At 36.1% G+C, this 26,915-nt stretch overlaps 2 protein-coding genes across 2 annotated transcripts in view; one reads left to right on the forward strand and one right to left on the reverse strand.

Moving 5' to 3' along the window:
* Positions 1–9,099, forward strand: part of LOC113230216 (protein rolling stone-like) — a 19,627-nt gene extending 10,528 nt beyond the window's left edge. Inside the window, exons 3-6 of the mRNA XM_026464035.1 lie at positions 5,042–5,152; positions 6,665–6,860; positions 7,141–7,341; positions 8,626–9,099. Of these exons, the coding sequence (XP_026319820.1) occupies positions 5,042–5,152; positions 6,665–6,860; positions 7,141–7,341; positions 8,626–8,629 (512 nt within the window). The 3' untranslated portion in view covers positions 8,630–9,099. The remainder of the gene's footprint in view (positions 1–5,041; positions 5,153–6,664; positions 6,861–7,140; positions 7,342–8,625) is intronic.
* Positions 9,100–15,776: 6,677 nt separating this feature from the next.
* On the reverse strand, positions 15,777–22,956 carry LOC113229937 (zinc finger protein 358-like). The gene is made up of 11 exons (XM_026463628.1): positions 22,741–22,956; positions 22,205–22,298; positions 21,679–21,857; positions 21,290–21,522; positions 20,784–20,976; positions 19,868–20,039; positions 19,518–19,654; positions 18,807–18,989; positions 18,386–18,477; positions 17,825–17,918; positions 15,777–16,069 (listed from the first exon to the last, which is right to left on the reverse strand). The coding sequence occupies exons 1-11, from the start codon at positions 22,954–22,956 to the stop codon at positions 15,989–15,991; spliced, it is 1,674 nt and encodes a 557-aa protein (XP_026319413.1). The 3' UTR covers positions 15,777–15,988.
* Between the last annotated feature and the right edge of the window lie 3,959 nt (positions 22,957–26,915).

Consider the following 26,915-nt stretch of genomic DNA (forward strand, 5'->3'; position numbering starts at 1 on the left):
AATATTGACTCACTTGCGTCAAATCAATAAAATAAAAAAATACGAAAAATGGGTGCCTCATGATTTGACTGATCTGCAGAAAGAAACGCGTGTTGAAACTTGTGTTGCCTTGTTGAACCGGTACAGAAATGAAGGAATATTGGATCGAATTGTAACATGTGATAAAAAGTGGATTCTTTATGATAACCGGAAAAGAAAAATGCAATGGCTGACCCCAGGTCAAATGCCACAACAGTGTCCTAAAGCAAACCTTACCAATAAAAAGGTAATGGTAACTGTTTGGTGGTCTCAGCATGGTGTTATTCACTATAGTTTTCTCCGATCTGGTCAAGCAATAACGGCAGATGTCTATTGTGCCGAACTCCGAACCATGTTGACAAAACTAGCAGTAAAACAGCCCCGACTCATGAATCGATCTTCACCATTATTGCTCCACGACAACGCGAGACCTCACACAGCACGAGAAACCATTTTGACCCTTCAGGAACTGCAGTTAGAAACCATTCGTCATCCTCCGTATTCACCAGACCTTGCTCCAACGGACTACCATTTTTTTCGTGATTTGGACAATTATCTACGTGACAAGAAGTTTTCTTCCCAGGAGGCAGTACAAAATGCTTTCACACAGTTTGTGCAGTCTAGATCGTCGGAGTTCTATCGCAAAGGCATTAATAACCTTCCCATTAGATGGCAGCAATGTATAGATAATAATGGCAACTATTTTGATTAAATAAATTTGGTAAAAATTTAAAAAATAAACAATTTAGATTTTCAGTACAAATCGGCAATTTCATACTTTAACCCCTATTATGATCTCTACGTGTAGCATAGCACTGGGGCACCCTGTACATTTTGAGCCCTCGTATTTTGCAATGAATATAGATACACACATCAAAAAAAGTTTGCGATCAATAGCATAAGCTCCTATAATTCTTTAAATTTAACTTTATCAAGAAAAAATCTATGTTGTATGCTTTCTTTAAATAGGAATACCCTGTTTGAAATTAAAATATAAAACTATTTTTTATTATTTATTTTAAAAAATTGAGCCATTAATCATAATGTAATAGTGATAGAAATTTCATAGAAAGAAAAAGACTGTTTAATTAAACTTAAACAACTATTTATTATTAAAAGGTGTGAATTCAATATAAAATAACTCCTCCCCTGGCTCGAATACATGCGAAGATCCTCCTGGGCATGATGAGGATCAAGTTATCCAGCATTTCCTGGGGTAACCTATCCCATTCTTCAATAGCGCTTCCCTGATCTCTGGAACTGTCTGGGGACGTGGCTCACGGTTCCATACTACTCGTTTAAGAGCATCCCACGCGTGCTCTATTGGGTTTAAGTCGGGCGAGCCGGCAGGCCAGTCTAATCGTGTGATATCGTATTCTTGAAGAGCAGCATTGACTCGTTGAGCTCGATGTGCGGGCGCATTATCATCGACCAGTACAAATTGGTGCCCATGGTTTACTCGGAATGGTCTGACGATATCATCAATAGGAACTGCTTTGTACATGTCTGCTGTCATGAAGCCCCGAGACGGGATCAAAGGCGTTCTAGCTCCAATCATAATGCCACCCCAAAAGGACACCGATTTTCCGCCTTGCTGAACTGTTCCAGTGGCAGTTCTTTGTCTTTCACGGTCGCCTGGTCTTCTCCAGACACGGACACGTCGGTTATCTGGATGAGTGCTGATTCGGGATTCGTCAACGAAGAGACAGTTTTGCCAAATGTTTTCGTCCTCACCTTCTTCATTTTGCCGAAGTCTAGCCCACTGCAATCTTCGTTGTTGACGTTGCCGGGAATTGAGCGGAGCTCGCCAAGACCTCCGTGCTCGTAATCCAGCCTGGTGCAAGCAATTGCGAACAGTCTGCGTGCTAACTTCAAGCCCAGAGGCGGCCCTGACTTCTGCTTTTATTTTAGTGGCGTTGATTGTTGGATCACGGGCTGCCAGCAATCTAATATAGCGCTTTTGGGCAGCTGTCAAAACAGTTGGGCGACCGCTGCGGGGTCGGTCAGCTAAATTCCCCATTCCGTGATACCTCTGCAACGCAGCCACGACACAGGATTGGGATATAGCAAGTCTGCGTGCTATTACTCTCGTGGTGTATCCTTCTTCCCTCAAAGTTACTATTCTAGCTCGTAAAACCTCTGATAATCCTCTTGGCATTTTTTCAATCACAACTTTCCGCGAAAAATATCTTGAATCGCTTATAATTGACTAAATCAGATTTCTGAATGAGCGTAAGCTAGGACTGAAAGCCTTTTTATATGAAAAAACAATTGAACGGGGTCATTGTTTTATGTTCTAATTTATTTTTAAATAAAGAATCTAAAAAGAAGAAAAAATCATAATATAATCTACAGTAACAAAAAAGATTTCAGTTTTTCGAAGTGATCGCAAACTTTTTTTGATGTGTGTATGAACAGTGGTTTTTAAACGTTGTTGTTTTAAACATAAATCGCTATTCATTAAAATTTTTCTTTTAAAATGTTATGTTTATTTTGTACACTCAATAATACATAGAGTTGCGCTGTATATTATACACCTTATAAATATAACGACACGATGCTATAGCATGCAAAATTACTTTCACACAACATAATTGTTCATTTACATAATGATTGCTGAATAATTATGACAAAGCCGTTTTTATTATTTCCACATTACGCTTAACAAGTTTTTTCTAATCTAAACAGGGTAATAATTATTTTTTATAAATATTCTAGTTTCTAGGGTAAAAAAGTAGTCTTAATCATGTTTTTAAACATGGTAGTTAGATATATAAAAAAACCATTTCGATTATTCCCACTAGTTCTGTTATACAGTTTTATTGACAGAATTACTGGTATTTTTCTTCCCATTTGATCTGTAAACAAGTATATAGATTTTAAGACTTTCGTGGTTATTCACTAAATGATTATCACTAGTATCAGGTTTTTTACCACATTTCTTTTTATTTTCCCAATATATAAATAAGTAAACACTGTTCTTCACAGAACTACTGAACATTTATTCTCCCACTACTTCTGTGCTATTCGGCATGCACGTACGAAAATTGCCACGAAAAATACCACATTAACTTCAATTTTCATAAATAATTTTGTGAATTGATCCCACAGAAGGTATTTTAATTTTCAAGTCTATAATTTAAATTTCTGACTTAATGAATGACTGTTCATTTTAGTTTGATTAACTTTCAAAAATTTTATTTCATTTTGGTATGCAAACAATAAGTATAGGTACTTGGTTGATTTTGTTAGTGTTTATTTAGTAATGAGTAAACCAAAATAAATAGGCAATTTTCATTTGATTTGTTACTTTTTTAGTCTTTTATAAAAATAACGTAATTATGTTTCATTTTCTTTCATATTTTAGATAAAGAAACAACATTTGCGCTTCCGCGCACTTACAGCGTATGTTCAGCGTTAATAAAAGTTACATAATAATTTAATATAAAAAAAAAACAGGCAAAATAAGCCGAATCCCGAATAGTAACTGAATAATCGTTGCAACTCTAGGTATAACAACCTATTCAAATCATAAAGAACGTGTATCTAAACTAAGTTACTTATTCTACCAAACAATTATTCAGAAATAATAAATATTTGCATACTTCGGCAGTTCACCAAATTGCAAAACAATTCAAACGGAACAGCGAACAAACCGTCATTTCAAAATAAACTTACATAATCCTGTTATTTAATCCATGCATCTATCGCCCGATGTTCAGAATAGTAGCTTCTACGACTACTTGAATCGAATGCTCGCTCGAGAAATCCGAAATCCGAAAGCCCCTAAGAGGGAAGCTTGCTTAAAAGGCTTGCCAGAGCATTTCAGGCGCTTTAAAGATATCCAAAGACTCTGCAAGTGCTTCGCGTTATTCATCTCGCTCGATATGTGAGAGGTACACACAAGAAGATCCCCCGTAGATCGCCCTCTTCGGAATCCATACTAGCGATCACTACGGAAGTCGTTGTCTTCAAACTACAATAGGACACGTTTCCTAATATTGCAGAGTATGGAAATGACTGAGATAATAAAAAAGTAGTTTGATTTTTTTTTCGTTGCTATCACCGTTATCTATTCGCATTTTAGTTTATTCTGTATGAAGGAGCACTTCAATAATGCAAGACGTGCGCCAACTTTCAACTGTTTACGAATTACGACACTCATAAACTCAAGTTACAATAGCAAGTCGTCTTAAATTTTTAATTCAATTGCCAATATCATCAGAGTTGGCAAATATTACTACAACTAATTTCCGACACAGGTATTTTTCAATATTAGTAAGAATCTTTATATTCCTAACTACACGCCGATGTACCTACTTACCTATTAAAGTAAAAATTCCCGCTTCCAAATTTTTTTTCGTTTACGTAGTGTTTAGTAACAAGGAAATTGACAATGTTATAGATGTTCACGATTGCCGAACAATTACAACCAGGGTATATAGTCTAATCTCTAAACTCTAGAAGACCTAGACAATGTCCCTTTGTATGTTTCACTATTTAATGAGGTTTTCGGGAAAATTATATTTTAAATGTTTTTCGTGAATTCTTACATTTTATAGTTTATTTTTATTATTTTCTTGATTTTTTAAAAATTATATGTAGGTATATGAAGTGTACTTTCATGCAAAAAGATAACCCTAATACTAACATAGCAGTTCAGATTTAAAGTTTAAAGCATAAAATTTACGTTCAAGAGTTTGCCAAAACTTTAACTATATTTGTATGGCCTACATTTATTTATCTCGGGAGTTTGGGTGTAATTTGTGGTTGTCTATGTGTGTGTGTCCATGGCACCCGCGACACAGGGTTTCCCTAGTGCGGGGCCATGTTGAGTGTGTGCGTTATTATTATTATTATTATTATTACTACTATATTGAATTATACGAGGTGCCCAGATTTTCCTTCGGACGGATCTTAACGAGCCACCCTATAAAATAAATAAAACACATTTTTTGTTTTTTAAATATTTTGATTGCTATAAGTTCACAGCCAAAACTCAATGGGATATTATTATTTTCAGATGAAGCCACCATACCATGGTACATGAGTTTATACTGGTACCTGTTCAACGTAAGCATGTCTTTGGCGCTTATGATTTCTGCACTCTACTGGCTCCTTCTCTTCGATTTTAGTGAGTTGACCCTGGTTATAGCCTAAATTGTCTAGTTACACTACCTTACTTTTCACCATTTCACACACGATAGATAAAGACATCAAAATAATTACCGTCGTCCATAGAAATTACTCGTAATTCTTTGTGAGAAATATTATAATATTACGGCCATTCCCACATTCAGTGTTCTCAGGCTAATTACCGTAACCATTTTGGTGTCCTCAGCCTAATTACCGTAGCCATTGTTTTTTCCTCTTAACTTTAAGCTTAACTATCAATATGTCTAAATGGCATTAGAATAGACAAAGTAGTTTTCGAGTTATTAAAACACGAATATTTTATAGAATTAGATCTAGTTACCGTAGCCGTGGATACGGTGATTAGAAAGTTCAAACATTTTTAATAAAAACCGACTATTTCTGACACAGCTGAATTAATATTTGTATATTTTGCTACATTTGGTTTATTTCTAATTTTATTCTAGTCTAGTTTAATACAAGTGCCATCCAAGATTTTTTTGAAATAAATTTAAAGTAGGTTTCTTAATATTTGGTTAGTGGTGAGTGGAGAGGGTTTGGTTAGTGAAGATTTAAAATTACTCAATTTTTTTCTTATGATTATTCACCGCTGTTACAAGAACAGTGTAATAATTTGCATTTTAATTATTTCTACCGATAAAAATGCTTAAAGTTAAAAATAAAATTATATCGGTGTAGTTAATTACAAAAAGTGAACGAAATTAAAATCAAAGTTAGTAATTAGTCTGCGAACACCGAATGTGAGAATGGCCGATTAGTGTCAACGTATTAGAATAAAGAAATAATCATCAACCCATTTATACGTCCCACCGCTGGACACGGGTCTCCTCCAGGCGAGGGTTCAGACCGTAGACCGCCACGCCGACTCAATGCGAGTTGCGGACTTCAAACTTTTTCCGAGGGTTGTGAACCTTCTTCGACGTACAGGTTTCATCAGGATGTTTTCCTTCACCGCAAAGCTTATGTTAAATTTCAAATTAAATATCGCACATAAATTCCAAGAAACTCAGCGGTAGGAGCCCGGATTCGAAGCCACTCTCTGTATTTGAGAGGCGGTAGGTCAAACCATTATCTAGGCTACCACAGCTTTAAACAATTTACAATACAAACTGCACTTTCAGAATATTAAAATGTTTTCTACCTGAACGCTCACTAGAGTCTAAACGATTAATCGATACGGTCAACTCTCCATTCTCTCTTTCATTACTCAAACGCAACGGAAGGAGATTAGAGAGGCGACTGAACTTTTAATATAGCCTCACTGACATGATTATGCTAATTGATATCCCGTAGTCTATACATTCTAAAAGGAAAACGCGTTCGACTAATAACCTTACATAATAAATGTAACCTTCACATGGCCTGCGAAGCGAAAGACGAGCGCATTCGGTTACGATAATTAGTATTCCCTTCACGCACCGAAACCCATGGCTTTCGTGGTGTAATATTCGTGAATTCCGCGCCTTTTGAAGATCTTGGATTATATTTACAGGTATGAAGAAAGAGGTGAGTACGAGGTTTTTTCTACTGGAAGTAGCAACACATGGCGTGAATTCGTGTCTAGTCTTGGTGGAAGTACTTGCAACGCGGATGCCGGTGCGTTTACTGCATATGTACCAGCCGCTTGGCGTGGGTCTCTGGTACCCTATCTTCAGCATCATCTACTACTGTGCCGGGGGTACAGACATGTAAGACGACTGATTAAAACACAGTAATAATAATTGCCCAAATTAATTGAAAAGCAATGTACCGAGGTCTATCTTTTAAAGGGGCAGTCAGAGGGGAAGTCAAGAAATCCGACATCCCTTTTATGTTTCCCCCACACGCATTGCATTTATAGGAATGCTTAAAAGAAGAATTTCATATGAAAGTAACGCCACATAAAATCCCCTCACTTATGTACTTATACACAATATTTTGAAGGCGTAATTGGCAGCCCTGTGCTAAAAAAGATGTACATACTTTCAGAAATGGTTTCCCCTTCATCTATCCCATTTTGGACTGGCAGCATCCGAAACGATCGTCCATAGTGGTGGTACTTGCTGTCATTGTAATGATGGCCATTTACCTGGTGCTCGCGGGAATAGCTTTCATCCGGAACAAGATCACCGAAGCAATATTCCACGCCACTACTGTCAAGACCTCGCAATCTAATGACTATATTATAGCTTAACCTCCTAAGACCCAGCGTTTTAAAAACTTTGTAGGGCTACAGACCCACTGTACAATTTTTCGTACATAATAAATATTTGTTGTCAGTCCCAGATCTACTTTACTTTGTAACTTTGAAATTCGAAGAGCTTTATGTGTGATACTATTTTTGCATATGTATACTATACACAAAGGTTATAATGACTTATATTAAATTCACTTATCATTTGTTCAAAGAATTGTACATTGGGTCTGAATCCACTGTTCCAACACAAAAGTTCGAACTAAAACTTAACATAAAATAAAAGACAGAACTTTTCAGAATGTTGTATAATTATAGCAAACATTATGAGTTTTATCTTAAATAATTAGTATTATTAATTTTTCATAGGAACTGTATCAAAGATTATAAAATATTTAAAAAAAACAGATCAATTACTCTGCTCTTTGGCAAAATTAACAAAATAAACTTGTATTCCTCAAATTAAAAACTAAATTGAAATCTTAATTCTTTGGCAGACATTAGTAACGCTATTTTGCGAAATCAAATAAGAATTTGCCATATATAACTCTACTGGACTAGCTCATGAAATTGCTTGTAACAATTTCGATTGGAAGTTAAACAAAGAGCTACATCGCAGGTACTACATTTCGCTGTAGTTCTCTTATTGCAGCCTGGTTGACGGCACCTATTTGGTACTCCCACAAAGATAGGCAGGTGTGGCCCATTTAATCTCCGCATCTTGGAAGGAAGAGGGACTACCGCTGGTCTACCTCGTTGGAAAGTGAGACCTGTTGTGCAATAAAATGAACAAATAAAAATCATTAGGATATGAAAGTGAGACCCGATGTGCAAAATAATGAACAAATAAAAAGATCGTTATGCAAATCTCCTGATTATGAACTGATCATTGAAATTATTATTTGCAAATAGTTTGCCATCTTTTGTTTACACACTGCCCAAAAATCTGACATGACAACAATAAAGATTCATTAGATTTATCAAGATTTAACTTACCTTTCCCTCGCGCAGGTGCCATGTTTGAACTTTTTCACCATATGATTTTGACAGTTCTAACTTTTTTTTTATTTGCTGCGCTTAAATAATTAAAATATATCTAAATGAACACTATGGTCTGTCAAAAAAAAGTCCGCGAAGGTTTAAAAAGAAACGTGAGACATTTAAATAATTTGTACAAAAAATTGTACCGTGGGCATTTACTACTACGGATTTTTTTTTACGCTGGGACTGACGAGTTGACTTTGTTATGTACAAAATTCTGTACAAGGGGTCTTAGGAGGTTAATAAGTATAAACTTGCCTTTTTCATATCTTTATGGTTACTTCAACTGCATTTCTCGCTGCCGAAGTTCTTACGTTGTAGCTGCTGTTCATTTGTAAACGCGCTAGCAAGGTGTAATCAGATGAGGATGTGTAAGCAGTGTTAAATTAGACGTAACTTTAGGTGCAAACTTGAGACTGAATTTTTTGTAATGGTACAGGGTCAAGACCACGTCAAGCTTGACACTTAAGATTTAAATCCAACTCTATGCCGCTTTCAATAAGAACGGTCCAAAGTAAAAAGAGTCAAGCTTGCCGTGCTCTTGACTGTACTACAAGGATCTTTAGAGTTTGATATATTACACATATATGTATATCAGTGAAAACTACTGTTTTTTATGGCGATTTACACCAAAAGTAACACATTCTTTCGATCAGATACAAACTACATTATAAAGCTGTTCGAAAGGAGGTTTGTATATTTTTTTAACATCTAGCTTATTTTATAATGATTTATATTATATTTATATTTATAGTATTTATGACAAACGTGTGTTTGTGTGTATAATATTGTATGGAAAATAAAAGATCAACATTTAAATAAATTTTTATGAATCGTATCAATCTGTGATATTGAAAATAAACTCGGTTTGTGCAATTATCTAAACATTTATTATCATTAGAAAAATCTACATAACACAAAGCAACCAATTAAAATATGATTAAATAACAAACTAAATATGATATGTGATTAAATTAACTTTGACTTAGCGTATCTGTACTGTGCTGATGTATTACATAAACATTCGTCTTAATAGCAACAACCAAAATAAAAAAAATATTTATAAAAACAATTTTGAAATACATTATAATAGGCATATAATTTTAACAAAATGATATCATGATTATAATTTGGACAACAGTCTCAAAAAATAAGCCAATTTACCATATTTTTATATCCAAAAATAAATTTTCTTATGTACAATATACTTTATAAACTAGAATAATTGCTAAGACGTAAAGTTATTAGTAACGATCAGACATGCATACGGCTTTATTGTTGATTAATTACTCAGTATTTATAGATTGTGATATTACACTACATTATTATTCACAGGTCTTATTTACAGAGCAGTTCCGCTTTGCCCTCAATAGTTTATGCACTGCTAACAGGAATAATGGCTTGCTTAGTTCGATGGATAGTACTACATTAAAGCTACATACGATTAGAAAGAAGATCGCATGAACCGTTTCGTTTCACGAATGTAGTTCAAAACGTCACATTTCTATCGGTGATAATGAGATGAAATTTAGATCAGTACGGATGAAATCTTGGATCCGGGCAGTAATGTGATCCAGATGTGGTTCTGGATGGTGTGGGTAGTTTTCAGGTTAGTTTTGTCTACCTAATTTCAGTGGTATTTTTTATTATTTAAGTTTTCGAGAATATTATCGTGAAATATTAAATAATATTTCAGGATATTTTATGATAATATTCTAGAAAATTTAAATAATAAAACTGCCACTGAAATTATGTAGAGAAAACTAACCTGAAAATACCCACCACACACCACGTGATTTTCTTGTTTTCTATTAGAATAGGTATACAAATAAATTATAATTTATTTATAAATAATCATAACAAAATGTAATAGACTATTATAAATAGGAGCATGGACATCTACCCAAAATACTTTCGCAAAAGTTTCAATGCCTGCTATTAAAATCAACTTAGGGGAAAAAATCTGATCTGTGTAACCGAGCTGAATAAATAGTTTCATTTTGTTCTATGCCGTGCCACTTCTATGGAACAAAATGGTAACTACCAGATCTTGGATTCTTGAGGCAGTCTTCACGAGTATCCTGTAGCTGTTTTATAAGTTACTCCTATAGATTATTACGGAAGCAACTTGCTTGTTTACTTATTGCCTTATTGAAAGACACAATTTCCAAATTGTAATTTAAATGACCGCACATTCTACATTCATCATAATAGCGCAATCACAAAACCTTTATAGATAATTCGGAAACCGACTGTATTATATATTCAAAAAAACGACAAAAAATAACGGTATCAAATGAACCCGTGCAGATTTCATCTACGAAGGTACATGCTGTCTCTGAGATATGACACTATTGAATGAAGATCTAAATCACTATATTAGCTCAATACTCTTTGTATCGACAAAACCGCGTTTGTGAAATACGCGATTGCATCGCGGCACTTGCGATTTATAGGAGGTTGCAACGATGCAAACGCCCGATTGCATCAACGCAAACACGCGACTGCAGTCGCGTATGTTGAATCATTAAAAACGTGCATCGCGTTTGGATCAAATTTGTGCCGCGATTGCGTTTGGTTTGCATCACATTATATCGCTGCTTAAGTCGCGCGTGTGTGTACAGGTAAACGATTACCGACGGCATCGCGATTGAATCGCTGCAGACGCGCTGCTAAAAGTTGCCGTATGTAACCGCCCTTCGACATGAAGTTGACAAGTCCCATGTGCCTGTATATCACCAGCACCTTTACCCTACAAAACCGGAACGCTGTAATGCTCACATACGTGTTGGGCGGCAGTAATAAGTACGGTGGCAATTTCTATTGCGTTACTTCTCTTATCTATTACAAACTATCGTCAATAGGTGTACACACCATGACGTCACTATCCTAGCTCACGAGGTCATTGTCTTGAAAATATGCTATAACTCTTCTATCTCAGTCTTATTCATGAGTAAAACTACCGATACGTTATAGGTTGTTCAGCAAACATAAAATTGGTAAAATAAGACCAGAAAAAGTTATATACCAAATACATTTTATTCTCTCTTAGGTTAATTAAAACTTCGTAATATCTTGACCCCTGAAGCAATCGCATATGTTCCAGGAAACAAAATTGGTCTCGAGAGTAATTTTCACGCGTTGTGTGTAATTTTACATAAAAAACTTACTTGACTAGTCTGTTTTGGAAACTTATATTGGTGAATTTCATAGAAACAACTTCAGCTAATATCGATGTCAACGGTCTAGCGCCACAATTTCAGAGTCCAAAACTGCCGTCCACTAATGAAAACGTGGCTAAGTGACAAATGGTCAAATATCCGTTTTAATTAAAAAAAATAAAGCACACAATTCTCTTTTAAAAACAGTTAAAATTAATTAACGTGTTCAACTTATCGGAACCTAGCATAGCTGAAATATCATCGTAAAATTTCAATTTTCTACAACGGGTTATGGCGACATCTCAAAAAAATATTTTGTCACTTAGCCGCGTTTTAGTTAGCGGACGGCAGTAATAGTAATAGTCTAAGCTTTCTTTTTTTTACTTTAGCAAATTGAATCCTTTCTGAACGACCTAAACGTACCTTACAGTTGTCGAAACGAACCCTAAATAATTTCCAATGAGAAAATATTAGACTCGAAAGGATTGGTACAGTCGTTAAAAAGAGACATGTATATCCCTGACTGATTATGTTGTACTTCTAGCACGTTAATTTGCAGTTTGATTAGCCAGACTCCTAGTACAATATTTGCGTGTGTTGGAACTGATTATGCATTACCCTGGCCCAATTTGTGCCTGTGGTATTTATGCGATTGATTATGCGTTTGATAAGTGTGTATGTATTACGTGAAACGCTGCACATTATTCTTATTGTCGTATCCGCATATATTTTGCATATGCGGACTGATCATGCAAACTCATCCAAGATCCTGAGCATGACATGTTAACAAATTTATTATCACCAACACTTCATTGGTCCACGCGTGTTACTCACACTTTGCGTGCGTAATCACTAATCAATCGCAAATATTCTTCTCACTTTCACTACGTGTACATACAACTTGCATGCAACAAGGAATTTGCGTACAACTACTTAACAAATAATAACACTCAATATCACAAGATTTACAAGCGTTGAACGTAACTACGCGATCTTATTATATTAATCTTAACATTAAAAGGCATTTGTAGAGATCATAATATACACCACTGTTTACGGTGTGACTTCGACCAAGTCTATTGCAAAAAGTGTTACAAATAATTAAGGGCTACTTTACAATAACATTATGTACAGTCAATGCCCTAAAATTCCTGACCCCTAACCGACCATTTGGTTCTGAGTAGATCAGCGTGAAGAAAGGTGTTAGAAACTTAACCTTTAACCTGTAAGACGTAAAATTCATTTTCGTATAACTTTCTTATTGCATCATTAGTGAATGACGTTTTAAGACACTTTTTAAGCCAAACTGATTTTTACCTACATTACAAATAAATACAAATTTCTACCAAAAAGATGGAATTCCTTTACACTTTTCTGTTGGATGCGTCTCAGATCCAATATTTCGGCTAGGAGGTCAGTTATATTAGGGCATCGACTGTAGGTACAAGATTAAGGTACAAAATACATAACACATTTAGCTATAACGCAATGGTATCGATTTTGTGATTCCCAATTCTTAACCCGATTTGAAAGTTCGAAAAATATTTTAATGACTTTATATTAGTACAAAACGGACCAAAATACTTTTAATTATCTGTCAAATTAAGTTAAGAAAAAGCTCGAAAAGATCACTCTGTGCTTCAAAACCACCAACTGTCGAAATTTCGAGAATAAGATTTTCACCCATACATACTAAAGGACGTTCTTATTTTCTTTGTGAATGCAAATGCATGAAAAGGTGACAACTATAGAATAAAAGCAGTAAGATTCAATGTCTAGAATAATCCTGTTGAATGACACTCAACACATGAAACGGAGCTAGCTTCTTCGCTAAAAAGAGCTGTCTAAGGCTATCCAATTCAAGACGGAAATTTTACAAGTCTTGCAAAATTTATTGAAATTAGGTTAAATAACTAATAAGTTACCAATTATTATTGTGTTGAACTTTTACATCGAGACAAGGTGTAGAGTAAATTTAAATTGACTTTTACACAACCAAACTATCAAAAGTCTATTGTAGCTGCCGTAGTACCCAAAATCTGAAACCTTTAGCATTTTAAACTCAGTTTAATACAAGAAGATACGTGTTCAGGGAATAGAAAATTGCTGGCCAAAATGTCGATACCTCGTTTAGATATTGGCAAGTTTATATTGAAATATTTGTAACACTTTACACATATAATATTATAGAATATAAACTCATGAAACTACTATATTAAAGTCTAAATTTAGTAAAGGTGAACACTGCCGATTTTTTTTTAACTCTAATAATATTGCTTTATAAACATTGCTAATTTTCAATTATTTTATAAATCTAAATAATTTACTATTCAAATTGTTGAATTATTCAACACATAGATGGATACATAAAACAAACTTTAGCCTATTTAAAATTCTAGATTTACAACTTAGTATAATAAGACAAGCATGGTAACTCCGTTCAAACGTAGCAGCGTGACTTGTTTGGGTGTACTGATTAACACATTTGAATAATCTCGCAATGCATTCGCGTTGCATAGCGCAAATTGTCTTGCGAGCCTTTCATTATTATGCGAATGTGTGTGTCCGTACAAGGCGCGTGACGGAAGTGTACACATACAAAACGCGCTGCTACTTTCTGTAGAGTTACCATACCTGTCTTATTATACTATGTTTATAAATTAATGAAGTTCACGTAATTCATTTCTACTCACAATTGACTGCTAAATTCATACCAACTTGTATAAAGTATTGCACCGTAATCACTCTCTCGTATATGCACATATTTTGTACCATAGTTCAAGTTTTTACGTTCAGTCATTCGTCATAAGATTTCATTTACTTTGGCACGTTTATTGTGCTCTTTGATTAATCGTACCTTAATAAAAATATCTTTGGGTGTCCACTGTATGAAACGGCGCACATCCGGATGTCCGGTTGAAGTTTTCATAGGGACTACCATATATACCCTACTGCTCCCTTCCGGTGGCATATACTCACTTTTTGTTTAATGTTACACACAACATTAGCATATTCAGAGCTCACATCCGCTTAATATAACAGACATCCCACCAATCTCACAGTCTCAGTTTTAATTCTTAACATTTTCAAAATATCTTTGTATATACTGATCATTAATGTTACTACTTATTATTACTTGTTATTATTATTACTTGTGACTTATTATTCATCATCACGCATCTAAATCTTTGACATTACATTAAGTCATCCTGTGTGGCAAACAGCAAGGAATAAAATTATACGAAAGAGAAAGAGCCGTGCCTCTTATTCTAGTATAATAAGAGCAAGTACTGCAACTCCTGCCTATTCGGCGCCTTAAATGCCTACACTTCACTCCAAAGGTAGGGTTGTCACATTATTATTATTTTAGCAGTACCTACAAGTTATAAACGTAATTTGAAAAAATAAGTTGTTCATCACAGTATTCTCGTGCTATACAGAAATAACTTTTGTTAAATGCAGTAGATATTTAGGTATTGATATTTGTTTACCAACATCACGGATTAATATCCTGGATCATGGAATATGATTATGAAATAAAAATGAAATGTTGAACAATTCTGAATTCGTGGCACTCTTATCCAAACTATCACAAACACAACAATAAACACGTTTACTATTTGATGTCATTTTTTAAACACCCAGTAACCGTTTCTACTTTATAAGTAATGGCGCGTATTACGACTCGCGCTATGCAACGCGAGTGCACCGCGAGATTATGCGAATGCGTGCGTCCGTATACGGTACGCGGCGAGCGCACACATACAAGCCGTGCTGTTACTTTTGTATAGAGTTACCATACTTGTCTTATTTATACTATGCTCTTATGCTTTCATAAAATTCGTCGTCTTCTATGGTCTAACCACTTTTTTTACCTCTAAAATAAATGATCAGACTTAGCAAATAAAGCAGGTATGAAAGGTCATACCGTCGGTGTACAAAGAGCGAAAACGCCATTTCAAAAACTGTTTTAAAATATTTACATCCTGTTAAAATTCAATTTTGGTTTTAATTAACTTTAAGTTTTAAAATTGAATTTAAAACAGGACGTAAATATCTGTCGTGAAAAACTGAAACATGTTCCCCTGAAAAATTTTTCGATATGGCGCTTTTGCCCTTTCTACAAAACACCGACGATATGCGAGAGGTTTGAATCTGTTAGATACCAAACCCGTAAGTTAGCTAATTGTATTGCCAAATTTCATTTGAATATACAGTCATAGATCACACGTGTTCAAATATCACTTACAGCGACATAACTCCTTTACTTCAGTATTTAAGTACATTATACATAGAAGTAACACCCACTAGTTGCTATCCTTAGCTTTTGTTTGTGCATCTAATCATTGACACCTAGACTTTGTTGACTCTTACTTTTTTGAATTCTAAATGTTGACTACACAAGTATATGGGAAACATGTGATGTGTGGTAGCTAGCCATCTAGACGAGCTCCTCGCCACTCAAAAGGAAAACGCGAAACGACGATTCGTCTACTGCTGAGTCTGTATACATTAACTCCTCCTATAAAAACATTGCTCTATGAATTATCCAAAAACCACAAATCACTTATTTGTTATTCATACAAAGATCTAATAAACACAAAGAAAAATTCCTTCTATCCGACTGGATTCGAACCAGTGTCTGTTGCTTCAACGTGGCTACCGCTCTTGAACTGTGTTACAGATCTGGCGTTTAAATCCAACACAAAGATCTGTTACAAACACATAATGAAATTTGCAAGGTGAGGCAACAGCAACTGGTTCGAGTCGAGTCAAACAGAAGGAATTTTTCATTGCAGTTGTCCGATCTTAACATCAATAATAATAACAAACTAGTGGAGTATTTTCAACAAAAAATATTTGATTTCACGATAGTAAATACACCGTGATATTCAATAAAATAAATAAGTATCATATATTCAACTTTTGCACATAAGCTTCTCTAAAGACCCACAATTATAAGGCGAGTTGATGACTGCTAATAAGATGCACAAGAAGTCAGAAGGACTATGCTGTCCTGGATTTGTCTCTCATACGTTGTTTACTACACCCATGGTCGTATACGAAGACTTGAAACGCACACGGCTTATAGTTAATGCTATTGTGATGACAAATTATTGAATAGGAAATGAATTTTTTTTTCGAATCTAAATCGCGTATATTTGTTTTTTCAAACAAACCAACGTATCGGGTACTTTACAGGTCATGGCTAACTGAAATGGTAAAGTCATCAACCAGTTACATCTAATATTAATGTAAACCACCCTATTTTTTACTATTGTTACAATTAAATAATCAATTAAACACCTTATTTTTTAATTTCCCAAAGAAATATTTCAATTTACGTTACATATTACAAATTATTTTATTTTTACAATATAATTTTTTTATTAAATTCAATTTGGTAATTAATTATTAATAATAATTAGAATAAATAAAACATATTAATTAGTCTTACTATATCTGCTTGGTTTGCATTATTGTATTTTTTGTATAATATCAAATTAATGAGAGCGAACAAGTCGTGCGGCTGATTGTTAAGCTACACGCCTGTCCATGATAGTTGCAGTGCCACACTGAGCTTTAAATCCCAAATATCTGAAGAGCACTGCCACAGCGTCCAACACCCTGAGACATAAGTTCACAAGTCCCATGTGCCTGTAATTTCACCAGCACCCTTACCCTTTAAAACCGAAATACACTAACATTACCGCGGCAGAAATAGGTAAGGTGGCAGTACTTCCCTGGACGGCCTCTTACACAAGGAGCTCTACTGCTTCTATAATAATATTAGACGTAACTGTTTGATGACTTTACCATCTCAGTCAAACGTGACCACGGGACCTGTAAATCGATACCTCCAATGAACACTATGCCATCTTTATTTTTTGGTCATCTTCTGTTATTTTTGTAAACAGCCATATTTATTTGCCTTAGTAAGTATGGCTGCTTAATATAAATATAATCTTAATCGTGCTCCCCGAATTTTGTGAAAAAAAAGGAACAAGAACAAAAAAAAACGAATGTTGTAAAAAAAAAAGAAACAAAAAACAAAATAAAAACAGAGCAGGTCCAAAAATTAAGTTGGCTTAGTGTTCATCGAAGGTATCGAAATGGCCCGAAACGTTGGTTTGTTTAAAAAACAAACACACACCATTTAGATCCAAAAAAATAGTTGCACTAAGAGCTCGATATATGCTTCAATACTTTTTGACTCAATGACATATTAGTTACTATAAACTACTTTTGTTATGATTTCGGTACAAAAGAGACTTACCTGCATGAGATCAATGGTAGGGTGTGTGTCGAGCAGACCGAGGTCTGTATCAGTCTGCGGCACAACTAGTAACGGTCCAGCGCCACCCATGTGCCTGTAAACCATTTTTTTATAGGTGGTAAGGATGGAACATGCGTAACTTGAAGTCCTCCATTCTCAAACGTCCATGTTGTTACCATGTCTAAATGACCGACTGGTATCCTCAGGATAGAGAGTTTTCATTTTAGTTACGAACCTTACCCTCCCAATGGACCTCAACAGATTTCTGTTATGGATAAAAGTATACAAAATCGGCTCATGTACAGAGCCCTGTGGCACTTCGGCCGTTTCCTCATTTGTCGGTACGGTAAGCGCTCGGTAAACTTTCGGTACTACGTATACCGAGCGTGCCGATACCGTACCGCTACCACACCGACAAGTCAGGAAATGACCTTATGTACATATTTCGTAGAATCTCTACTGCACGTTATTTGTTAATGTTTATTACTTGAAAAATAGAAAACTTTTTGACTAATCGTTGCTTCTTGCTATGCTAAAATGATAAATAAGGTAAGAACTTACTCGCTATCCTCGTTATTCAATACGTTGCCATGGAGGAATAGATCACTTCGTATCGTGTAGATATTGCTCTCGGAACCTTCCGACATCTCCACCTATTAAAATTAAGCAAAATAACTAAATTAGATTTAAAATTTTAAAAGGGGCACCGCCACTACGCCTGTCACTCTGAGACATAAGTTGACAAGTTTCATGTGCCTGTAACTTCACCAGCAGCTTTACTCATCAAAACTTTCTAATTAACATATGGATTGATAAGAAAACTATAAGTTGGATGCTTAGAGGTAATTTATGGCTAATGGGTGTTCCTTTAAAATAGTGTATTTTGTTAGCAGCTAATTAAAAGTGACATAATTCTTATATGAATTTCTGGCACGGTAAGGATAGCTTGCTAGGAGATAAATTTTATCGTGTGATCGTTCACCTGGACGTCTTCTTCTAGAACAAACTCTGGATCTTCAACGAGGGCCGGTCTCACCGCTTCGATCGGCATAGCGTCGCGCGTCAACGGCCACGTGCAATGCGTCCGCGCCGCGCGATCCTCACTCGCCATAGCTTCGAGTGATATACGAGTTTCACTCTCCAAACAATCCGAACTTAAACTCATCTAGGTATAAAAGGAATACATATTTATTGTATTTTTTATACAAACAGTTTCTTTAGGAGGCAATGCAATTTGAATTTTCTTCAAAATCAATAAATAAATAAATTGATACACGAAAAAGAGATATTTAACGGGATATTAAACGGAAATAGTAAATTTACATATATTTTGCATGTTTGTGACGATTTTTATTTGATTGAAAATCACGATGTTTTTTGCTACAATGACATTCATATATTGTTTTTGTAAAAATATTCCACTAGTTTGTTATTATTACTGATACAAAAATCGAACAAACAGAAAAAAAACTTTTCAATCCAACTGGACTCGAACCAGCGTGTCTGTAGCCGCGAATATGCAACTCGTGGTTACAAACACAGGCAACAGATGCTGGTTCAAGTCCAGTCAGACCGATGGAATTTCTTTGTGTTTGTTCAGTCTTTGTATGAATAATAATTGTGATGTTGTTTAAAGTCAATGCGTATTTAAGCGAAATTAAAAGGTTAAATGTTATATACGACGATGACTCACCGGAAGAGAATCTTTCCCTTCACCATCAGAACCAAGTGATCCTTCAAAGGAGGCTTCTGTGAACACGGTAGCATCCCCGTGCACTTTTTGCAAGTGCGTCGACATCGCCTCAGCACTCATGAAAGTACGCGAACAACCTGGCCATATTAACATATAGTAAACCAGGATTTTTGACTAATGAAAAAAATTCTAACGTATTTACCCTATTCGGGTAAGCCCTACCGGGGTAGCACCTAGTAGAGTACCACTGGAATTGGTACGTCTCTGGTCGCAGTGTGAACTGTCGGTGCGTAATAAATAATAAAGCATTATTGATAAGCAGGATTTAAGGTAAAGCTGAGGGAGGGTACCCGTGTGTGGACAGATACACTTGAGGCGATGGTGCCGAGCAGCATGGTCACGTAGATGCTCGCGGCGGCGAAAGGCGCGGCCGCAAGCGCCGCACGCGTGCCGCCGCTCGCCCGTATGCCGCCGCGCATGCCGCAGCAGTTTCGACGCGGTGCGAAACGACCATCCGCAATTCTGCAATCGCAACACTTTCCATGACGATATTATTTTAATTAATATTAAGAACATGCATTTGCGTAACGCTAAAGCATTCTCGATATACACAACCACGTAAGTATCTGTACAGTGGATCATAGGCCACAGCGGCTGACGTGGCAATGACGCACCCGATAAACTGGCCAGAAAAAGTCTGAGATGTACGCTGTAAGACCAGAACCCATAGTAGCCCTTCCCTATCAATGGTCAAGAGCAACTATACACAAAGGTACAAAAATTTTTGATTATGGACAACCCTTATGGTTTGTAGACAAGCTAGGGAAGCAATCCCCGTGCTCAATGCCAGTCTATCTCGTAATTTCTTAAGCTCAAAAGGAAAACCGCCTGCCGCTCTAACAAGTCATGGTCCATATAATAAACACCTTTTGAAACTGGTATCACGGACAGCTCCATGCAACCTCTATTCAAAGCGTGCACGGAACGGGAGAGATAACGGCCGCGCACATCCTACTGCAATGCTCCGGCGTGGCCAACTATAGGGCGAAGTACCTTGGGGTACCAAGATCGCTCCCCGGAGTCTTCAGCAAACCACGCAAAACAGGCGCCTGGACGTCGAGTTGCAGACACCAGCACGTTATACCATACCATAACTAACAAACTACACGTGTTTTCAACTTCAATTACACCCAAATAAACATACCTAATCAAAATTTTCCCATTAGAGAATACATAAATCAAATATCCAATATACAATTAACTCACAGGGTATCGACACGGATAAGGCTTGTCGCCGGTATGTGCGCGAGTATGTTCCCGTAATCGGCAGGGCTGCCGGAAGACGCGGTCGCAACCCGGCCACGCGCAGGCCAGCGTCGGCGCAGGTTGCCCGCAGTGCGTGCGCGAGTGCGCGCGCAAACCGATTGCCCAGAAGAAGCGCCGTGAACACACTGAGCAACTATACAGTAATTTTTCATTTCAGTTTTGTACAATTTGCTTGCTATAAGTCTGGTCCTCCAAGATTGCAGGACAGCAGGATATGGTTCAAACTTCTACGCAAAAAACGTGCAAGCAGATGTGGTGTTACCGAAACAAATCCATTCATACATGCATACCATCAAACAATCTTTCCAGTAATTAAGAGGCCCAACAAGGAAACGCCCCGAGAAAGAGGTCACAGTGCGTGACCGGCGTCCGGCAGACTATCGGAAGGCAGAGCTTATAGCAGTTAAACAGTACTAAATAACTCATTTTTATTACATCTTACATACATATACTGTGCATCCTCTGGGTTGTGGTCTTTGTCAAGATGATGCAGAAGTGCATCCTTGGTAATGAATACCCTGCCACAAGACATTATGCCACCATCCACCTCCTTTTTCACAGGGCATTCTACTGATGAATGCCTGGTCAGTTTGGCACCACTGGTAGGGTTATGAGCCTCTTTATGCTTGTTTAATTTTTGTTCACTTTTAAAACGTTTGCTACACCCAGGTTCAGTACACTGGAAAAATACAATTATCAATGTACACATCAAATATTGTTAAATACTCTACAAAGGTTATATGTGTACTCTGGGAGTTTTCATAGATAGAGGTTTTTACTGCTATTATATTAGCGTATAGTTTCATTATTATGTGATATGGAAAATTCAATATACCTTATAGTTCATGGTGCTAGTGAAATATTCAAAACACAAATTCTGTGTAGGTGTCACACTGTGACTAGCCTCATGTACAGGAATCATTTCTTGCACACTTGATATGGCAGCTAATGGCAGTGAAGTGTTCAATGAAGGAGTTTGTGCCATACGTAAGCTGCCTAGTTGGGATCCATCAACTAAAATAGGAAATATCAAATATAAAATAATTACTCTTTTATAGTTTTCATTTCAGTCAAACAATCTAAATACTAGAAATAGATTATATAGCCCCATATATTGAAAGACATGAAATCAACACTAAGATTTGACACAATTATCAATGTATTCAACCCATTAGTAGAGCTATCAATATTTAAATATCAATTTATAAATCAGCCAAGGAGTAAGCTGTTAGACCTTAAGGCCCAGAGCGAGAAGTAGAGAAGTTTCTACAAAGCTGTGGCCATTGTTATTTAAAAATCTCAGAAATAGAGTTAAAAAAAGATAGGCCGACAATGCAGTACTCAAAAATGTAATTCCTTACAATCTTCAATCACAATTTCCTGATCCTCATCCCCAAAATTAAGACACCATTTATGACTGTCAATGGCTTCATTGTCAATTTTTATTTGAGAGTCCTGCAAAACAATTAATGGATTTTAACTTTTAAAACAAAATATAAACGCACAACAATGAGTAGAAAAAAGAAAACCAAACAAAACAATAGATGTTATGTCTCAGTGATACTGGAATGTACAGAAATTGTATTTTTTTCTTCTAACTTTACAATTAATTATATTTGTATTTCTATAGTATTTGCGTAAAGAACTCAAAGAACAAGAAGTGTTAACAACTTAAATACTAGACTTAACAGATGAAGTACATATAAGAATGACTAGAACAAAACCATTTTTAATTAAATTTTAACTCTACAGAAGTGAAACAAAATTTTGTTGACAATTTAATAACAATTTTTAAACAATTACATTGAACACTATATTTCACACATTTTAGAAATTGCTAAAAATTACATCACAAGAAATTTCCTCTTTTACAATACAGACATAAGTAACTACTCACCACAGTTCCTAAAGGTTCTTCTCTTAATACATTTAGCTGCAACTTTGGTTCCTGTTCAATTGTAGAAGTGACTAGAGGTTGTTCACCGGGAGATTCGCTAGATACTGAAATATTTTGTTTTGTCGGAGGTTTGGACCGCCTTCTAAGTATATTAGGCTTCTGAAATTTCCTCCTACCATTACCACCATGTTGTTGTGAAACAAACATAGTCCTCATTTCTACAAAACACCCAGAATTCCAGAGCAGGAAGTCGTCATTCTAAGCGTCATAGAAACTAGTAAAACTGCAACAAGAACAACAAATAACCTCACCAAAATGCTTTTGCCTCTAGTTGTATTTATTGAGAACTCACAAAATTCAAATTTAATTATCCCTGAAAAACGACACTGTTCAATTTATTTCATAAATAGAAAAAGTTAAATTATTTGCACTAAATTCATGATTTAAACAATCACATTTGCAAAAATCATCCGAAACAACCAACACTACCACTGATAAATGAAATATTTATTTGACAATGACTAGAGATGGTCATTAATACAACAGCAGATTACGTAATGCATTATTTTTATGCAATGTATAACTCATTTTCGAACAACTGTCGAAACTGCTGTTGTTATCTGCTATTTTGCTATTGCGTTGCGATGCGATTACCACAGACTACTTAAGTGAACTACGTTACGATTACGGTGCGCGAACAAGCAAGTATGTAATAGTCAAAGATTTAGTACATATATTGGCTATTACAATAGGTAATGAAAGAGAAATTGCGCTAATCAAATGATTAGACGATGCCATGATTTGCAAATTTTACGATTAATAAATATCTTTCAGTGGACAAATAGAGTTCTCTTTCTCATTTTTTATTTTATTTTTATCTATTATCTTAGGGTCGTATTCTAGAACTCTACTCAATGCTCAAGTCAGGATTTAAGTATGGTTTAAAGCACTCGAAATCATACTCAAGTCCCTGCCATTAGGGTCGTATTTCCAGTGCTTATGTTTCCAGTGCAATCCTGACTTGAGCATTGAGTAGACTTCTGGAATACGACCCTAAGTGGTTCATAAAAATCTAAGGTTCGTATTCTAGAACTCTATTCAATGCTCAAGTCAGGATTTGAGTATGGTTTAAAGCACTCGAAATCATACTCAAATCCCTGCCATTAGGGTCGTATTTCCAGTGTTTGTGTTTCAATTGCAATCCTGACTTGCTTGAGCATTGAGTAGAGTTCTAGAATACGACCCTATGGTCTAGAATACGACTCTTAGGGTCGTATTCCAGAACTCTACTCAATGCTCAAGTCAGGACTTGAGCAGACTTGAGTATGATTTCATGCACTGGAAATACAACTCCAATGGCAAGGACTTGAGTATGATTTTCAGTCCTCACTGCAATACTCAAGTCCTGACTTGAGTATTGAGTAGAGTTCTGGAATACGACCCTTAGAACGAGCTGGCAACGTTCAATCGTGCATCCCACTCGAACTTGTACTAAAAGTAGTGAAAGATCGCTATTTGTCCCGCTCGCACCGTTCCTACTGAATATAAGACAGGTGAACTAATAACGCTGACTGTTCCTAGTTCTTACTGAGCTCAAAAGAACGATGAACTAATAAAACCGTCCAAGACGAACTAGTTCATGTCGGTCAGTGTCGGGAATATATTCCTAATAGTTCGTAGTTCATGAACTATACAAGCCTAGAGTGAGTGTTTTTTTCGCACCCACCGGACTTGTCGCGAACTTTGCGCCGCGCTTGCATCCGACGCAGCCTTTGCCAAAGTTGGCGATAACGCCCCCTTATGGGCGCTGCAGGCCTAAGGCGCGCCTAGGCCTAGGCCTAGGGCGGTAAGAGACCCAGAAAAAAAATGAGGGCGTTGTGTAGAGGCTTAGGGGGATATTTGTAATTTCATCTAGGAAGACTCTAAGGGTCGTATTCTAGAACTCTACTCAACGCTCAAGTTAGGATTTGAGTATGGTTTAAAGCACTTGATATCATACTCAAGTCCCTGCCATTAGGGTCGTATTTCCAGTGCTTGTGTTGCCAGTGCAATCCTGACTTGAGCATTGAATAGAGTTCTAGAATACGACCCTAATTCTAGAACTCTACTCAATGTTCAAGTCAGGATTTGAGTATGGTTTAAAGCACTCGAAATCATACTCAAGTCCCTTACATTAGGGTCGTATTTCCAGTGCTTGAAATCATACTCAAGTCCCTTAAATTAGGGTCGTATTTCCAGTGCTTGAAATCATACTCAGATCCTGACTTGAGCGTTGAGTAGAGTTCTGTAATACGACCTTTAGACACCGACTGAGCTCTCGACTCTCGACTACAACTTGTGACCATCAACTAATATTAATTAAGAGATTGCTCAAACTAAATTGGTTCGATATTTATCTCCGTGTAGTTCATATATCTGTCTTGTTTTATCATTGACTTACAATTATATGGACGTCGGGTCCGCGCTAAAAAGTGTCCGAACTTATAGGGCGTTAAAATCGTATACAGAGCGTCATTCACGCTTCAGTCTTCGTTTGTTCGACTGACAGCGAAATTAGACAGTACTGCGATGACATTACAATTTAAATTCAACGTTTTAGCTTTTTCATATTTTCTTTATATTTTTTACATGTCACTACGTTTAAATAGGTTGACTTAGGACATTTTTTTCGTAGTTTTTGTATTAGACCCGTCGTCCATTTATTTGTAAGTCAATGTGTTTTATTGAATAAATAAAATAAAAATCATGTCAATCGGTCGCTCCGTTTCGAAATGACAGTAGATACAAACAAACAAATAAAAAGGCATCAGACACGGTTTCGCATTTTAATACTTATTAGTATTCCTAGATAGGCAATTTTCTTCGGTAATAGACCGCCGGCAATCATGTTTTAACAAGTTTTTGTTAAATAACCCGATTTGTGCATTCCTGTATCAATCGTTTAGTTCATAGAATACTAGTTCTTAATTGTTGAGTACGATTGAGCGTCAAATGAGATAAACGAGTTTATGAATGTTTGTCTTATTCCTGTCGGTGCGTGCTGCTTATGCAATCCTATATAAACAACGTAATATTTATTTCATTTTCATTAGCGGTTTCGCGCGTAATAGATAAGCAGTACTTAAGTACAACACTTACTTACGTATTTCTCAAAACAAAATAATGTCGAAAGTAAAAAAGAAGAGACTGCAATACTGTGTGTAATATATTAAATTCGGATTCATTGAAAATCCCACAAACCCATCGTCGCCTTTGTGCTTTCTATGTCTAAAAACATTTTCGAATGAAGCAATGCAAAGCAACCTTTAACCTAGATCATTTGAATAAAATGCATCCAGATAAGAAAGACAAGAATGTAGCATATTTTGAAGGCCTAAAGAAGAAGCAAAATACTCAGCCAAGTGTAGCAAAACTCTTTTCGGCGGCTGCTAAGCAAGATGACGAAGATTGTTAATTGCTCAAAAAGGCAAACCACACAACAACGGAGAAGAGTTAATTTTGCCAGCAATAATTACTGTGCTTCATAAACTGGCCGCAGATAGTATCTGAAAAATTCCTTTGAGTAATAATTCTGTGCAAAGACGAATTGATGAAATGGCTGAAAATATTGAAGAATCATTGTGCAATCATCTGAGGGCTAGTAAATTCTTAATTTAGCTCGATGAGTCCAGTTTACCAACTAATGAAGCTTTGTTGCTGTCGTACGTGGGGTTTATTAAAGATGAGAAAATATGTGAAGAACTATTGTTTGCTAGAAATTTAGAGACCGATACAAAAGGCGAAACCACATTCAATACATTGGAAAAGTTTTGTGATGAGAAAGAGATTCCCTTGAAAAATATTATATCAGTTCCTTCGGATGGCGCTTCGGCTATGACAGCGTGCCATAAAGGCTTCATAGCGTACTTAAAAAATTAAATTCCAGATGTCCTTGCTGTACAATGCGTTATTCAAAGATATTTGGTTGCTAGAAATTTTTATTAGGACAACACTATGTAGTCCGTTGCTTAGCGACCAGCTATTGTTTTGTCAGTGTTGTATTGTAAGAAAAATTGATATTGAAGTATAATCTTGCAATATGCAGACGATATCGCCCTGTACGCTTGTTCCAAATCTTTTTCAGATACTGAAAGACGCCTCAACTCTGCCCTTTTTTACCTAGACTCTTGGCTTAG

This window comes from Hyposmocoma kahamanoa, unplaced genomic scaffold, assembly GCF_003589595.1.
Source record: "Hyposmocoma kahamanoa isolate Upper Pololo Valley unplaced genomic scaffold, ASM358959v1 63, whole genome shotgun sequence".
In the NCBI taxonomy this organism is placed as follows: domain Eukaryota; kingdom Metazoa; phylum Arthropoda; class Insecta; order Lepidoptera; family Cosmopterigidae; genus Hyposmocoma; species Hyposmocoma kahamanoa.